The sequence below is a fragment of the Rhea pennata genome, chromosome 8 (assembly GCF_028389875.1).
Source record: "Rhea pennata isolate bPtePen1 chromosome 8, bPtePen1.pri, whole genome shotgun sequence".
Classification (NCBI taxonomy): Eukaryota; Metazoa; Chordata; class Aves; order Rheiformes; family Rheidae; genus Rhea; species Rhea pennata.
Genome location: NC_084670.1, coordinates 7,824,064 through 7,842,416, shown reverse-complemented (window position 1 = coordinate 7,842,416; position 18,353 = coordinate 7,824,064). Strand labels below are relative to the sequence as shown.

At 35.7% G+C, this 18,353-nt stretch overlaps 1 protein-coding gene across 1 annotated transcript in view; it reads right to left on the bottom strand.

The window, feature by feature from the left end:
- Positions 1-18,353, bottom strand: part of FAF1 (Fas associated factor 1) — a 172,854-nt gene that overhangs the window by 142,006 nt on the left and 12,495 nt on the right. Inside the window, exon 2 of the mRNA XM_062581391.1 lies at positions 13,342-13,410. Coding sequence (XP_062437375.1) covers positions 13,342-13,410 — 69 coding nt within the window. The remainder of the gene's footprint in view (positions 1-13,341; positions 13,411-18,353) is intronic.

The following is an 18,353-nucleotide window of genomic DNA, read 5'->3' as shown; positions in this document are numbered from 1 at the left end:
CGCCTTTTCTTATTATTACATATTTAACATCTTCCTGATATAAAAATAATTTCTCTCAAATCACAAAGTTTACCCCACACTCCTTTCTACATTAGTTGAAATAAAGGCAACTTTTCAGAGGAAGCAGTGCTAGCAGTTTTCTGGGCTATGCTTTTAGATATAACAGAGTTCTTTTTTTTTTTTTTTATTAAACACTACAAAACAACAGAAACCTATCTTAATATTTGACTTACCCTTTCAGTATTTAATCTTATATTTATTTATTTCTCATTCTGATTACACAAGTAAATATTCAACAAAATATACATATAAAAATCTCTCCACAGAGGGGAAAAAAGAGACAGGTGAGAGATGGCATGCAAGACAGATGTATCATGTTTTGAGTTTTGTAGAATAAAAAATCGGTAACAGTTACATTTTGGAAATACCAATAAGTATTCCTGTATGTTATTAGTCTAACTGAATCCATCAAGATTTTCCTTGTTGAATTTAGGCAAATAAAACATTAAATTAAATATACCAAGAGGCTGTCACTAGGCAATCTCATAAACATGCAAGAAGTTATTTCTTATCTTTTGCATTTTAGAATGTATTTCCACAGCACTGAAAAGGCCATTTATACTATTCTATTTAAAAAAGTAATTCCATTGAAATTAATTCTATTCTTAATTTGCGTTAAATGCAATATTTTGATTTCACTGTTTTCACATGATAAATTATATCAATTAACTCAGAGATTTAAACTCCATTATCTTATTTTGTATTCATACAAGATATACAGATGATAAAACTAAAAATGTTTTGTAAAATGAGAAAGTTAAACATCAAAAAAACAAAAAAAGTACAAATGTTGCCCAGAGGGGGAAAAAAATAACAATTAAATGAAAAGGGATAGAAGAAAAGCACTAGTGAGACAACACATGTATGAAGGGATCAAAAAGTGAACGTGAATTTTAAATTGCTTCCGAACTATAAATCTGAGTGACAAGGAATGCACTTTTATATACAACAGTAAAGCAAAAAAATAGAAGTATGGAGATGCATCAGTTCCTTTGGAGCACAGAAGTATTTCTTACAAGGAAATTAACTCAGTGTTCAGCTATATTTATACATTCTAGTAAAAACAGTAAATATTATGAAATTACGCTTCTCTAATATTTTCTTCTCTCCATTTGGCAAGTATTAATTTGGGCTCGTATTTTCAACGGAACTGATACTAGCCTTGCTATGTTTTAGCAGGTAACGCCAGACATGTCAAAACATTTGTTCTGACCTGCTGATTGCATGATTTCAGGAAACTACATAGAAGTACTGCAGGGTATGCATGGACTTTTCCCCCGATCATATTATAACAACGAAAAGGGGGAAAATCAGGGAATGAACAGCAGAAGACGTTCTGCTAACTGACTCACACAAGAAAAAAGCAGCCGTACTGCAAGCATTAGTCAAATAATTCAGTCAATAGAGATCAATAATAATCAAAGTTTACCAAAATCTGCTATCACACAATCACTTCTTCCTGCACCAAGACACTGAGACTGTAACACGAGATTCCAAAGTAGAGGAACATGACTTTTTATTTATGAAACAATTGAATCTTGCCTGTTACGGACAAGTCTGTGATGTGCTAGTTCTAAATGTGAAACTTATTAAACATTCTGCAGAAATACCAGCTATTTTAGACCAGAGACTGTTCCAAGCAAGATATACTACCATCTTCCTACATACTAGACCTATAAACAGATATTTCAAAATCATTATTTTAACAAGTAGTGACTGTTACAACTTTAAGTTATAAAAAGTATGATTCACTGTAAATTTTAAAATGAATGGAATAACATTTAATTAAAAAATTACTAATTGTGCCCCAGTAGTAACCTAACAGAAGCAACCTCTACCTTTATTATCATTGGCAGGTTTTACAAGGCAAAGAAGCGAGTCAGCTTTTTCCTGTAGCTCGTCTTATACTTGCTGGCATTTCCCCAGCTTCTCAAGTCTCAAAGTACTTCCAAGTGCTAGACGTGAAGTTACACCCACAAAGTTTTTACAGAATGCCAACATTTGTCCCCATCGTGGTTAAAATTTAACCAAAAGCTGTAATTGAACTACAATGAAGTGTCTTCTATGCATTCTGCTTTATTTCAGCTTGCTTTCTTTACAACAAATATACTTCATGAAAAGCTACAAAACAATAGAATTGCTAGTAAAACAAAAAATTAACATTTCATCAAAAACACCACATGAATATATTCATACAGATGATTCATTTCATCAGCAAGAGACACGCGTTGAAATAGTTTACAATTAGCACTCTAGATGTGGTTTCCCATTTCTTCCTACTTTGTTGGTGGCTTCTACAAACTTTTTTTTCCTGTAGCTCCTACAATATGTCGAAACGTACTAGGAAGCCTTTCAACAGTTAGATACATTTTTATAATCCCGAGGCAGGGGAGGGAATGCGCTTTGCACAGTTCTTTAATTTTATATTGTCACTGTGCAACTCTACAGAGTGTAACCTCAATAATAAATTAAACAAATATCCTAATTGGATGTATTTTTACAGTGCACCGAAAATAAATAACAAACATATTTATACCTACCTAAAATCAAACTTGGATTTCAACAAGAATAAAAGAAAAGAATCTACTCAGAACTATCTACTCAAAACTCATTCATATAGAAAGGGAGACGCGCAGACTGTAGTGCAGCTTCTACTTTATGGCACGCACAGATACAAGCATCTTGGCCCTAGTGATTAACATCACAACTTTTTACATTGATGCTGCTTCATTTTCTAGGGTAGCAGAAATGGAAGCTTATGCTTGATATAAAAACACATCTTGTTCTTCCTCAAAAATTAAAATAGACAGCAGGAAAGACAAATAAAACAAAAACTATGCCTCAAAAACTATCTAGGTACTCAACTCTCATATTTCTCTCCCCTCCTAATTACTTTATGTACATTTGAATGACAACACTAAAATGCATGGGTCACAGACTGCTACCCCAGGACAAGATACTTTCTGTTCAGCTTTGAAAAAACCAACAGTAAAATAAGCATACTCATTGCATGTCATATTAGCTTTTAAGAAAGCTTTTCGAAAAAGACAGGACAGGGATAACATCTCAGGACACAAGAAAATTCAAAAAGCTCTAGGAATACCATGCACAGACTAAAATCCCTTTTACTCAAGAGGTATAACAACACAAAACATATCTCATGCAACAGTTCCCAAATTACCCTAACTATAGTCAACACACTTCCTAATCATTTGTCAGTAATAACATATAGCTCTAAAAAAATTTAGCTTAAAAGCCTAGAAAATGGAAAATTCAGAGCAGAAGAGCAATCTACAATTAGTTTCACAATATTTTTTCTCACACTTAATGATATTCTATGCGACACTACCAGCACTGCAGCAACCTAGGTTTTCCAGCACAGCTAAAGCTAGTTTATTTAAATAAAACTAGAAGTGTTAAGACATTCAACAACATAAATAAATCCATTTTTAGAGTACTCTGTTCTGAAAGTAAAGTTCAGACTGATGCGTCTGGATGATTCCTGGCTCCTTTGCTAAGATGCAGTATCTACACAGATGCAGCTTCTCAATTTAAACAATTTACTTCATTTTTCTCCTATCCATACATTCCCAGAATGATTCCAGGACACACAAATCACTTGTCAAACACATACCTATAAAACGTATGCAATTTTCAGTTCGAATAGTCACACAGTAATATATCACAAACTTTCAGGACAATTAAAAAAAAATCAACTATGCCTCACTTAACTGTAAGTTCTAGAAATTTGCTTTTAAATTAGAACATTTCAGGACAAATTAGTGCTATGCAATCTTCATCGAATTTGCCAGTACAGAGGTACAAGCTGCTGAAAATACATGTTTGCGAGATGTAAAGTAGGGTGGCTAATGAGTGCATATCACTATAGTAACGTTATCGGACACAGCTGTGATCACAGGTAGGTTCCTTTAGTTATGTTCAGAACAAAAATAACTCTCTACTTCCTGTAATAGAGTCATTTTTTTTGTAAAAAAGTCTACCTCTATTAGTCCCATTGCTTGTTTGATGACTTTACACTGCTGTGCAAGAAAAACTTAGGGGAGCTCATTCTTTAAAGCAACTAAGCTCCAATTATTGTTTAGAGAGGATACACGTTGCTTACATTACTTTACAATGTCGACAGCAAAGCCCTACCTAAAGAACTACTCAGCTGTCTTGCAAATCAGAATTACATATCACATGCATCATCACAGCCACATGGCTGCAAAATACAGTTGTAAAACAGAACCACAGTCTCTCTGTTATCCTCCAGTGGATAAAGCAGACTTTTTCTATTTACAAAATTAAATCAACAATTATGAATCAAAGGAAAATATTTTAGATGAAAATTCTTGTGTCTAGAAAATTGTCTTCAACATTGCAAGTTAATCATTACTTTTGCTAAAATTGTGGAGGGGTAGAAAATATAGATTTCTTCATAGATATTGAAGAATTACTACAGCTTAACAGGAAGAAAATGGCACTCATTTAGAAGATACTTTGCTCAGATTTTTGGACCTATGCTATACCAGTTTTATCCTGTGAGAAAAATCCTGACCTCACTATATCCTCCTCCAAACAGTTACGTGAGAATAGCCCCTTCTGCTGAATCAATAAAACTGCAGTGTATACGTGAAACCTTACTAGAGAAAACATGGGTTTGGAGCTGTAGGTTTGAAGCTATAACTCTTAGCTGCCTTAAATTAAAAAATCATTTTTTTCATTCTCCCAAAAAACAACCTTCAAATTGAAAAACAAAAGAACAAGTGTTAAATCCTAATTCGTGGTTTCAGTGAAGTTGTAAACTTCACAACCTTTGGCCTCAACCTGTTTAAATATGGTAGACCAAAAGGAGCCCTAAATACAGTTAGTCACCTACTAAACACATAATACTTTCACGTGACTTTTAAAGTTAAAATTTTAGTAGCACCTTTAAAATAAAAGATAAGAATGAAATTGCATAGTGTCAGCTTTCCAAAAACGAAAGCTTAAGCACTGAGGCCTTTAAGACCTTTTCTGTGAAATAAGCACAATATTTCAACAGAGGAGTATTTTAAAGAAATTAAAACTATTTTCACCAAACTCCAAAACAATCTTTCTCAGATTAGGTCTTCTCCTATTAAGGAGGCATAGTAATTTGCTAGGGAGCGGGGACCCAAAAGAGGTCTTGGGTTTAGGTCACAATAAGAAAGAAGATAGAATAAACTAAAAAAGCCAAATTCTCCTCTGAATCTAGTACATGACTTTGTTATTTTTTGTAGGGGTAAGTAGCATTTTGTGATTTTTTTTTCCCCCACCTGAACAGTCTCAATCAAGACCTATAGGACTCCAATACTGAGGAAGGCAGACTCTGGATGAGGAAAGCAATTCATTTCAGTTTCCAAATCTTTATAAGCAAGCCAGAAACTGTCCTCTGTCCCAGCCTCTTTCTTTACAGGGGGATCACTGTGAAACCTGAGATTCCTGGATATTTATGCAGCATCAGGAACTATGGCTTTGATTACAACTTTAATGGGATTCCTTATAAATATCACAAGATTTGGCAACGTTAACCTGATCCAAGCGGTGTTTCTCAACCTCACGATAAAAAGGCAAAGGGTCATCCAAGTAAGAAAACAAATCCAAAGATCATTTAAGTGGGTTTCTTTTTTGTAGGGGGGGGAGGAGAATCTGAGGACCAACTTTATGTAATACAATAATGATTTCATTCAAAAGAATCGAAAGTTGAAAGCATTCAAGCTAGGCATTTGCTACTTTTATTGTCCCCTTATTTTGTTTGTACCCTGGCTTGTGTGCACGCAGAGCATATACATGACACCTTTCACTGGTTTGGGTTTCATTTTATCTCAACCTGGAGTTTGCTGATCGCTGTCTTGATGCCTAGCAGACCACTTGCAGGCAACGGATCAAAGCTAACGCAGAGACACAACAGGACCAACTGCAAGCTGCGCTTGCCACGTCACATGAAATGAATGTTACGGGGGCAATATAGTGAGCACTTTTACAGCACCTGAGGGGTCAACTGGTGCCCTTAAGTCTCAGGAAAAAAAAAAAAAAAAAAAAAAAAAAGAAAGAAAGAAAGAAAGAAATATATGGGATTTGATTAGGCCATGAAGACCGGGCTACTTCGTTGCTATCAGAGGCAATCTTCCTTTCTGGAAGCACATTACCCAGACAACAAAAAAGCACTGTTACCCTGCATTCTGCAAAGCAAGAATTTCCATTTCCTCCATACGTATTAGCTTTTTTTAAAGATGAATGTGCTTACAGCTATGTGAAAAGCCATACTACACATACAAGTGTTTACAGATCCGCATAGTTCTCAGGGCATTCCATGTATAAAATATATTTAAAAACAAAAAAAGAAAAGAAAAGAAAAAAAGAAGCATCTGTTTTACTTAATCTTAAGGCAATCAAAAGTATACGAAAATAAAGGACTTAATAATCACATTTTGCTGAGAATTAGCTAGTCATCTTTGCTACTGCCCAGCTGCCTGAAACTTGCACAAAACATACAGCAGGCACCTGAGCTTGCTCAAAGATGCAACAGTGTCCCTAGGAAGCTGTAAAAGAGAGAGAGAGAGAAATGAAAAGATTTTCTTTTTTGCAAGCAAAACCCCTACTATAACAAGCAGTACATTAACAGACATCCAAAAGGGCCTTCTCTAGCCCGATTGTGTTCTGCTGTAAAGGTTAATGCTGCAGATGGACACATAAGAAACATGCATTTCCTGTACTTCGTGGAGAACAGGCATCGTGCCTAGTATGCTTGCACCAACGGCACGTGAGCCCTCCAACACCTAACTCCCACCGCCGAAGTCGGAGCCTCCCTTTCCATAGCTCTGCCAGCGGCGGCTTTTTAGCTGCTGTCCGGGCTGCTCACTTCAGCGACAGCAAGTATCACCTACCCAAGCTGGTGGTCACATATTCAGCAGAACATGTAGGTCCAGGAGAGGACAACTGTCTGAAACAAAAACTGAAAATCTCCTTAAATTAAAAATAATAATAATAATAAAAAAAAAACATTCACAAACCCTCTACCTCCCACAGGCAGAGGCAACATACGACAATACTGGTCCACTTTTAAGGAAAAGAAATGGCCCTGTGCCAAACTTATTATCACCACCTAGTTTCTGAAGGCAGACTAATTCAAATTGATTTAAAAATGTACACAGATATCACATCAAAGCTTCTGTAGGGCAAACCAGTTGGGGAAAAAAAGTCATCAGTAGTGTATTAGCTGCTACTAACTTACACTTTGCTTTATTATACTTTATAACAAAAGAACTAAGTTAGTGGTTAGAAAGCAATCAAAGATAAAAAAAAAAAAAGACTGTTGATAACTGTCAAAGAGGCAACTGACCATTTCCTGTCTAGGAATCCCACTTAAAATGACACCTCCAATGGAATCAATAATAAAAGAAAAACCCATAAAGCCATGGCTCATTTTTCTTAGTTCAATTTAAAAAAAAAAAAAAAAAATCTTTCCAAAAGACAAGATCCCATAGAAGTAAATATAAGCAAGTATGTATGAACAAAATTGATATTTATATTTGAAAAACTGACATATAATGCCAATTTTAAAAGATTTTAAACAGCAACATGCAAAAATAATCTTCTGTATGTTTTCAATTAAAAAGAAAAACAACAGTTGAGAATTGAAGCTTTACAAAAACAGATGTAATATATAATTTTTCTCTTTCTAAGATGTAGAAAAAACTTGTCAGCTGACCCTTGGAAGCTGTGTACGAAAGGAACTGCAAGCAGTCACGTTTACAGGTGCACTAAACTGCTGGTTTTACTGAAATTATACTGTGCATGGAGCCTCTGCCAGAGTACAGAATAATGAAGTTAAGTATAGCAGGAAGACACAAAATTCTGTGAGGAGGGAAAAAAATGCCCACTTTAAGACCATATATAAAAAAAGGGGGGGGGGGGGAACTTGGGGGGTTATTTAAATTAAATGCAGTGTTTATAGTGAAGTGAATGTAGGAGAACTCCTTCCCATCCCTTTATTCTGATGAAATTTATTTTTTTCTTAAAGTGTATTAAGTAGTATCTACATTGCAAAGTCTGCTAGAAAAGATGTAAAATATAACTGATTTTAAACCACTGAACTCTGAAGAAATAACAGAAGTGATCAAAAAAAAAAGTAGAAAATTAAGCACATAGTGAATCCCACTTTCTGTTCAGAAATCCTGTTCTGATTACCAATAAAGAACAAACTTGAGCCATCAATGAAGGATGAGTTTTTCATTAAATCTGTGAAAGCTACAGGAGACTAGGTTTTATACACAGATATAAACATTCGACATCAGGAGAGTAAAGAGCTGTCGCGTAAGTAATAACCCCGGATACATGAAGGTACACACTGCATAGAACCAAGAAGCATCACCTGCATAAATTCCCTTTAAATTTTCCTTTCATTTCATTTCCTTTAAATTCGTCCCATCATTCGAAACAGTTCAAAAGACACAGCCTTGCGGTTTTTTATGCTTTTATTTTATTGTTTTTACACAGTATTTAAGACGACACCTGTGTATTGTCATTCTTACCTTCAAATGCAGAAGCAGAAGATCATAGTTTGAACGGGCAAGATTGCCGTGGGCAAATTTTAAACCATCAAGTTTTAAAAGTGAGAAAAATTCCTAACTTTTGCTTCCTTAGCAGTTAAAAATTATTGTAAGTTAATAAATCTCAAAGAAATTACACTTCAGAAATAACATTTCAGGAATCCTGGTAGGCTTAAGAGAATTATGGATCCATTTATTGAAGTATGGTTTCATAAAGATTAAGACCAGAGGAGATCATTATATTATCTTTGTTGACTTTTTGTATTTCATAGAACCTCTGTAACATTTTACCACGTAGCATACAAGCCTAGTTGTTAGGCTACTATGTTCCATAACATAAAAGAGTAGACCACCACAAAGTCCAAATCCTATGCAGCAGTAGGAAACTATTGTCAAGATTAGAGTTCATGATCCCACCAAGCAATTCATACGCTATTATTCACACAAATTCCTTTGCAGCAATCTCGTGATCAATTTGATCTTGAGCACCTGAAGACCTAGCAACCAAACATTTATGAGGATAGTTTCGTACATGACTTCAAACAGCTACAGATGTGATTTGAAAGCCATAAAACACGCAGAGTTAGGAGAGATCTAAATCTAATTTATTTAGCTCCAGGTGGAAGATAAAAACAATAGCAATATTAGCCTAAGTATCCCAGGCAGACACAGAAACATAACATGTGAAGATTTCTAATTTTGGGGGTAATGCAACTTTAAAAATTCAAAAATTGCAAGGTCATGCTTCAGTTCTAAATTGAAAAGAAGAAAGAACTCAAATGCATTTTTAGTAAAAAATCTAAGTGGCCATGGAACAACTAAATAAGAAAGTAGTTCCTTAACCTTCACTTGTGTGTTTTTGTTTAAAGGTAAGACAATGTCCAAAAAATACAAAACACTAACACTCACTGAAGTAACAGGCAAGGATAATATTCCTGATAGTAGGAAATGTTGGGTGGCATTTTAACTCTTGATATTAACCCTACTAACAAGTTGGGGGAGGGGGAGGGGAGAAGGGAAGAGATTAAAAAAAAAGTGGCATATGAAAAAATAAGATGTAGGAATATCACATTGGAGCAAACAAATTCTGAAAAAAAAAGTATGACATTAGAAAAAGAGAGGGTCATTACATACACATGCTTTGGCTATTTAGGAGGTAGGGAGTAATTCAAAGGTGCAGAACCAGTCTGAAAGAGAAACTAGTAGCTACAGTGACTGATACTAAAAAAAAAAAAAAAAAAAAAAAAAAACCCACACTCTCTAGTTCACACACCTATGCAAAACTCAAAATTCAAATACAAGACAAAAAACAGACAAATCAGGATTGTCTCTACTAGGAAGATTTAGTCTAATGCACTAATTTTTTAACCTTTGAAGTCATTAAAATACAGATAGATAGGTACCAATAGTAATCAACGTAAAACATAGAATAGAGGTAGCTTCCTTATTTTGAGGAAATTAAGATTTCTTTCTTTTGCTTTGTAAAGTATACAACCCTCTGTTGCCTTTGCACAATCCTTCTTGACCTTCTTGTACTTTTTCTTGTACTTATTTTCTTGACCTATATTAGTAAGTACTTCATTATTTTTGTTTTGGGATCCTTCTGCTTTCAACCTCATCAGGACTACTTGTTCGTTGTTGTTTTGGCTGAAGTCCCAGAGAAATAACAACTCCCTTGAGAACAGCCGCATAGAATTCAAGAAGAAACAGGTGCTCATGGGAGTATTCAACCTGGTTTCCTAACATAGACATGCACAGTTCACAACTATTTTCCAAACAGTAAAATGGAACTGAGATACAGATGGCTTAAATGAAGAGCAAGAAAGCAATCTGTTCTGAGACAAGAATTTCCTCAACTTATACTTGCTTGCTTGTTCCTCTTCTTTTTTCTCTCCCCCTGCAAAGCTGCAGAAGTGTCCCTGTATGTATCTTGACATCCCACAGAATTTGCTTGCCTTTCTATTTAGTATTTCCCTGAGTGCCTCACTAAGCTTTTCTGATCAAATATAGAGCTCTGAATTTAATACAAAAATAATTATAATAAGGGAATTCACATTAATTAAAAAAACTATAGGACAGGGTGGCACATCTTACTTCTTCACCGATAAATTGGGTTCAATTCTTTTTAAGCAATGATAAATTCATCACGAAAATATTGATCATTCCCAACTTTTGCATTCAGGTCACATTTATCAAAAACTTTGTGCTTGAAAGCAACTGACAAAACTAGAAGTGAAATAAGAGAATACAGTCATGTTCATGTTCCCATTTACCTAACACATTGGAGGTCAAAGAATGATAGAGAAACCATTAGCAAAATCATCACTACATTCTTCATGTCTCGTGAATCAAGTCCTATACACTTTCTTTGTTTTCCTTCCAAAGAAAACATTTCATTTTTGGGCTTTGTAATTTGAATGAAATAGTACCAAATAAGGAATTTTTAAATTTTTCATTTCAGTTAAAAAACTCTAAGACATTTTCTTCAATCTAAATCAAGTCTTACCTCCTCCCCAATTTCTTGGCATTGAATCTGTACTTGACTACTGAATCAAAGGAGGGAAAAAAAAAAAAAGAGAGAGAGAGAGAGAAAGAGAAAGAGTGCAAAAGAGAAAAAGAGAGCATGAGAGCAAGGGGAGCAAGAGCACACAAAAGCGAGAGAGAACGAAAAGAAAAGGCCTATGTAATAAGCCTCTCTGAGAAAAAAAACACAGATCAGGAATAATTCCTACATTACTTTTTTTTTTTTTTTTTTTTTTTTTTTTTTTTTACAATTTTTAAAGGAAAAAAAAACCACCCCTACATTTCTCTGAAGTCATGAGTCTTTTTCCCCATGTGCTATTTTGACTTTTGAAGTGCTGGAATCCCTGCCTAACAACATTTGATACTATCGCAAGCTACCGAGTTCTTTTCTTACATTCTGCCTTTAGATTTCTTTTATCTTCTCTTCCCTCACTCTTTTGCTTCTAATTACCTGTTAGATCAGCATTTTCTTTGTCTGTTTCTTCAAGACTACTCTTAATAAAAAGCAGCCAGCGTTCTATTCATGACTGAATCACTGGGCATCTTCTTCGCTTTTACTCTCCTTTATTTATTTATTCTTCTAAGAGTTAATGTTTCCTTTTCATAGATACTCCCCTCATGCATCTTGTGTATAGTTTCAGCAACCATGTGCTCTCCCTGAAGTACCCTCCTTTATCCTCAATTTTCTTTCCTATCTTATGTTACATATGCCTCTTTCAAGCTTGAATTTTTGGTCAGTACTCCTTTTCTATGTTCTACTTCTAAATAATTTTGTTAGTTCAGACCTTCAAATACTTTATTATGCTTTTATACTCAATCTCAAGAAAGAAAGAAAGAAAGAAAGAAAGAAAATTACAACAAATCCCCTCAGTTGTTCTTGCTATTCTTCATCACAGTACTCTCAATCAACCTCTTTTGTGAGCATTTATCGTAGAGCAGCTTTTACAATCTACAAATCCCCCAAAACCTTATCAAACCAATTCAATGCCTTGTATTGAGCACCTTACAATCTGAAGATAATAGTCAAGATTATTTCTTGCCTTCACATACATGAATGAAAAAAACACTTTAGCTTTCAAAACAGTAGACATTGACAAAAGATGTTTCAATTGTACCCATCTGTCAACAAACATTTGGGTTTCTCTGCTTGAAGACAGAGATAATACACATTCCCTTTAGCTCACTGTCTCATTCTTGCTCATATTGTGACACGTTGCAAAATAAAGACGTGCATACTTTGGCCAACGTTCATTTTAAACAAATACTATGTACTTGGAATTTTGAGTTTACAAGTCATTACAATATTACAACTTTTAAGGTCACTTCACCTTCATCTTTATGTCTTAGAAGAAGTACAATATTTATTCTAACAAACTCGAGTTAAAAACCCACTATCTCAGTGAGGTTTAGCTTTTAATTACTAAAATGAAGACAACTAATCTGGAATCATAACATGGTAAACAGTTGAAATTGTATGCACAGTCAATTTTGGAACTACGTTTTTTCCTTCCTCTTAATAAGTTTCTGATTACTTGGATTGGTGCAGAGATCAGTCATTTGGAAAGGAAAAAAAAAGAGGAGGAAGTCAAAGGTATTAAAGTTTACAGGAAGGGGACTTTTTTTAACATCTTAAGAAAATGTATTAATGGTTTCTTTATTCATCTTGATAATCCCGGGCAGAGAGTTTACTTAATACAGATAAGACTGTTTTGCTTGTTACCTTGCTTTCCCACTATACGTCTGCACATTGTTCTAAACAAGATAAACTCAAGAAAGAGTGAAGAAATTGATTTACTTTTCATTTATTCCACAGGTACCTCAATCCTCAAAAATTTGTATGGACTAAACATCTTCTTAAACTGCTTCCCTTAATAACTCTACATACAAAACTACGCACAGAACTAACTGAAAAGGAAACTAAACACAGTTTGAAACATTAATTTGTTTCTTTTCCTTTAAATCAGAAGGGCATGAAGGGAATCAGAGTATACCAGGGTATTACACCTCAGCACTACATTACTTGGCAACGAGGCTTTAACAGACAAGAAATAGTTCGCATGTAATTTGCTTGCCCCAGCCATAAGACTTGTCCAAATTTGAAATAAAAACAGTAGCTGTCTCAGCAAAGTGACTCATCACTGTTATATGGAAGTGATCTATGAAGTCATTTTCTTAGAATACTTACCACTAAATCCCAGTTATTTTGTTCAAGCAACGTTATAGCTTCATCAATATTTTCAATACCAGTACACGCCTAAAAAGAAAAAGAAGCAATAAATACAATTAAAAGTGTTGATCTAAATCAGAATATTAATGCTTAAATTTTAATTAATTCCAGCAGCATGACAGAAAAGGTACAGGTCTTTCATTTCTCTTAGAAGAGGGTAAGCTAGAAATCAGATTTCCAATCTTAAACATCAGACTCCTGGATACAGTGCTCTATTCCACCAGAGAATTTTTGTAAAACCTTGAGGAAGACGCTTAGAAAGCAAGACAAAATAGTTATCTGTAAAACTATGACAACAGGGTTGTCCCAAAAAGATTTTTTGAGAATTCTACATTCGATATCAAGACTCTCATACTACTTTGAAAGGGAGCACTTAAATACTTAAAACGCTAAATTTGTGATGGCTGAAATATTTTGTGGAAAACGAGAAACATTTCTAAAGAAACTCTACTGCATTCACCACCATCTTACTCCCCTACACTCCCTCCGGGTGCTACACGGGGCAGTGTAAGAGGTGAAGAAGAGGGCAAGCGTGACTTTCTGACCTACGTGCGTGCCACCCCACTACTGCAAACACAAATGAGCACCCCTGTAAAAACTATTTAAAATGAAAATTTATATAATGATTCATTTAAAGTGTTTTCCTTTTAGATCAAATGTCTGCACACTGCTCTAGCCCTACACTTTGCCTCTACCCGGTTTAAGAAATCTAACACAAGAGCATTTTTAAAGTAGCAAAAACACCCAACAAAACAGTATCGTCAATTTAAATTAAGTCCAAGTGCAAGAGAGCACCTCCTGCTCAACTGAAACCTCGATCCAGCACTGCTCCTCGCTTTGCCACTTGGTTGCTACCATTAGCATGGAAGGATATCAGATACACTTCACCAGATGGGAAAAATGGATACAGTTAAGTTTCTTTCTGGAATTGCTCTTTGGTCACAGTCAAAGCTATGCTCTGTATTCAAACACGCAATACCAGCCCAGACTTTTACAAGATCTGAAGCATGATCATGTTCCTTTTGTTCCATCAAAGTTATATAAAAAGAAAGTTTAGTTTATACAAAACTACATAAAAGCCATCAACCTTTTTAATAGCAGTAACACAGAGCTAGATAGCAGCAAACAGATAAGCTTTCCTCAACTCCAAAGATATTTAGTTGTGTTTTTCCTTCACGTTATAAAAGAGAAAAAGGAGGGAGTGGGGAAGACACAGAAACAGACATACATTTTATACCACCAAGAAATAAAAAAGCTGACAGTTCATACATTTTCCATGATGAGTCTTGATTTTTCTCCCAATTTACAATAATGAATGTAAGAAACACGAAGTAGGAAAGGAAATTGCAAAGAACTTCAAAGTCAATTCCCTCTTCCTAAACTCTATGCTGAAGTTTTCCACATTAAAAGCATTACATACACTATGTCTACAAAAAAAAAAAAAAAATACACTGGTCTGGAGGACAAGTGACCACAAGAAGACACTTTAGAGATTTTGCCTGTGGACAGTAAGCAGCTGTTGGTCCGTACGGCTGTCACGGCCCCAGTGATCCTCTCCGGAACACAACATTTCTTCCTTTGCTCAGCATGTTGTGTTAATATAGTTTCACCTACTTCACATCTGGAGTGTTTAAAAAAAAAAAAAAAGTAAAGGAAAATACATTCGTTTTTTCTTTAGATATATCACTTTGCCTTCTCTTCTGTGATTTATTTCAGGCAGTTGCTTCTGAAGTTAAGTGAGAAAATACCTTAAAGCACTCCCTAGCAAATCAAAAGCTTATATACTTATTGCAAGAAAGCTTGAGGAGTGCAGAGGATGAGATTGTCATTTTTGAAGTTACAGTAGGATTCAGTCTATCATAAACCTGCAATGGAGGTGGTGGCTTTGACAAACAGAGAGAGAGAGACTGTGCTTGAAAGCTGAATGGCTTCATCTACTTTTGCCTTTGCTCAGGACAGCATTTTAAAGACTGTCTCTTCAGGATTACATTAAAAAATTAGGATGATTTTTCAAGGTGAAGCTCAGGAACCAAATTATTATTTGGCAATGAATGAATTTTGCAACTACAAGTTCTATTAAGCCCCAGACACAGACAAACTCCTCGTATGACTCTTCATATCAACTGGTTTTGAATATTCATAATCTGCTGGAAGCAGGGATCACTGAACTTTGTTTTCTTTGTGGTTCTGTTCATTTACATTAACACAATTCATCCTTTTGCTTTACCATGAAAAGTATGCAACTTATATTTGAAAGTATCTCTTGGTTTTTGTTGTTTATGGTAAATGTTCTGTAATCAGGAAAAGCCTGAATATCCATCACTACATGTATCTTAATTCTTTTCCCAAGGGTTTCTTGCCAGGAATGATGCAGAAGTTCTTATGTTATCTGGCCTTTCCCAAGACAACAGACAGATGAGACAACTCCTTTTGCAGAATTTATACTGAAGCAGATTTTTAGAAAGTTCGTTGTCTACTTCCTTGCTCACACAGTTGTACCAAGCAACAAGGAAAGGCTACGAAGAACCCAAAGAGTGACCTTGAGAAGACAAAGTACAGAAGATATTCCTCTAGGAGACAGGGGACAGAAGTGAAGATGCAAAAGTTTCCCTTTGATAAAAACTACACGAGGATCCAGTGCAATTGGCAGACTTGCCTAAGCCTGCTAGCTCACTCTCCTAAACTCTGGTACAAGATAAGAATTAAGTTTTCTTCTGAGGTCTTTTTCAGGGACTCTTTCAAGCTGGAAGTTGGTTGCTAAAACAATCTGAAAGGCCTGTAAACCCTTGCTTGGCCAGAAGAAATTTGGCAGTTTCCTACATGCTGCTCAAAGACTTATTTTATTTAAAACTCCTATTGTTTGGCCTGCCTACTTTGAAGAGGAGGCATCATGAGAGATTAAGGTGAGGGAAGGACAGTGAATAGTTCAGAAGCTATGTATGTATGTATACACACACACACACTCACTCATATATATACCCATATATCCTCCCAGTGCAGCTTCTCACAGTGATCAAAACAAACAAACAAACAAAAAAAAGTAGGGGAAAAGAAGTAAGAAGTTGTATCTGGGAAGGAATCTGTTATTACGGAAGTTAGAAAGCAGATGTAGATAAAGTGTACAGTACTAATCATCAGTATGGGGTTGACCTGCTGGAAAGTAGCTCTGGGGAGAAGGACCTAGGGGTCCTGGTGCACAAGTTGATCGTGAGCCAGCAACGTGTCCTTGTGGCCAAGGCGGCCAACAGTATCTTGGATTTTGTTAGGAAGAGCATTTCCAGCAGCTCAAGGGAGATGATCATCCCCCTCTACCCAGCCCTGTTGAGGGCACATCTGGAGTACTGTGTCCAGTTCTGGGCTCCCCAACACAAGAGAGACATGGAGCTACTGGAGTGAGCCCAGTGGAGGGCTACTAAGACGATTAAGGGACCGAAGCATCTCATATGAGGAAGGCTGAGAGAGCTGGAACTGCTCAGCGTGGAGAAGAGAAGGCCGAGGCGGGGGATCTTATCAATGTGTATAAGTATCTGAAGGGAAGGTGTAAAGAAGACTGGGACAGTCTCTTCTCAGTGGTGCCCAGCGATAGGATGGGAGGGAATGGGCACAAACTGAAACACAGGAACTGAAACATAGGAAGAGTCTGAGCAGAAGAAAACTTCTTTACTCTGAGAGTAACTGAGTACTGGAACAGGTTCCCCAGAGAGATTGTGGAGTCTCCTTGCTTGGAGATATTCAAAAACCATCTGGACACAATGCTGGGCAACATGCCCTAGGTGACCCTGCTTGAGCAGTGAGGTTGGACCAGATGATCTCCAGATGTTCCTTCCAACCTTAACCATTCTATGATTCTGTGACGTGCTTCCCAACATACAGAAGCAAGCCATCAAATATCTAGATTCCCTGCTTGAACTGTTTCCATTATAAAGCAGAAATAAAGCTCATGAGCACTACCATGGGGAAAAGAAAAGAAGAATGAGAAAAAGAATATATATAATTACATCATTTGTAGTTTAATTACATTTTAATATGATTATTTGCTATGACATCTGAATTAGTCATCTACTGACACATTAAATAGCTACAATTAACTCATATAAAATAACAAAAACTCTTTACAATTTGAAGAAAACTATTAAAAATATATTATTTACAATGAATATTTTCTAAAGTGAGTATAACATGCAAGCAACTGGATTGTCCCAAACCTATAAAGGATTTACTAATTTTACAAAAAAAAATCTCTACCACAGCTTTTGTTTAAATAATTTCTTCAGTGGAAAACACTACGATGTTCAGCACTTGAAAGCATAACTGCCTTCTGAGGAATTGATAAGGTATCGACAACTCTACAGAATACATTTTTACTCTGAAAAAGCTTTGCAAGAGTGACAGCTTAAGGTTCTATTTATAATTAAGCAAATACATAGCAATTTTTTATTTCTATAATAACCAGATTTTAAGTGTAATTTATCAGCCCCATAAGCTCTACATGACCTTTTTAAGCCATGCACAACAAAAATTGCATACAGCTTCTCCAAAAAGAATTTCACAATGAAGTATTGTTTTTAATTCCGGGCTGTACAGATGAGGAGAAGGTACCTGGAATTCAGGGCTCAAATACAGGTTTTAGTTGCCCAGCTCTTCCAAATCAGCTCTGCAGTTCAGCTGACTTGCTACCGTCCATATGCACTCTTAGCCCTTATCAACCAATTCAGCTCATCTTAGCATAAGAGCACACAGTGAAAGCAGTAACCTCATCTCAGCAGAGGCGGAGTAATTAAGCAAACTAATTCAACTGTGTATCTGCATCCTTCATAAGTCATTTTGTAGTTGATTTACAATCTAAAACTAAATCCTACTCATTCCTTCTTAGCTCCATAGACCCATTAGGGTAACAGGAATGGACAGTTGTAAACTAAGATTTTTAACATGCAGAGAAAGCAGTTTTGTTGAACAACCTTGCACCATTT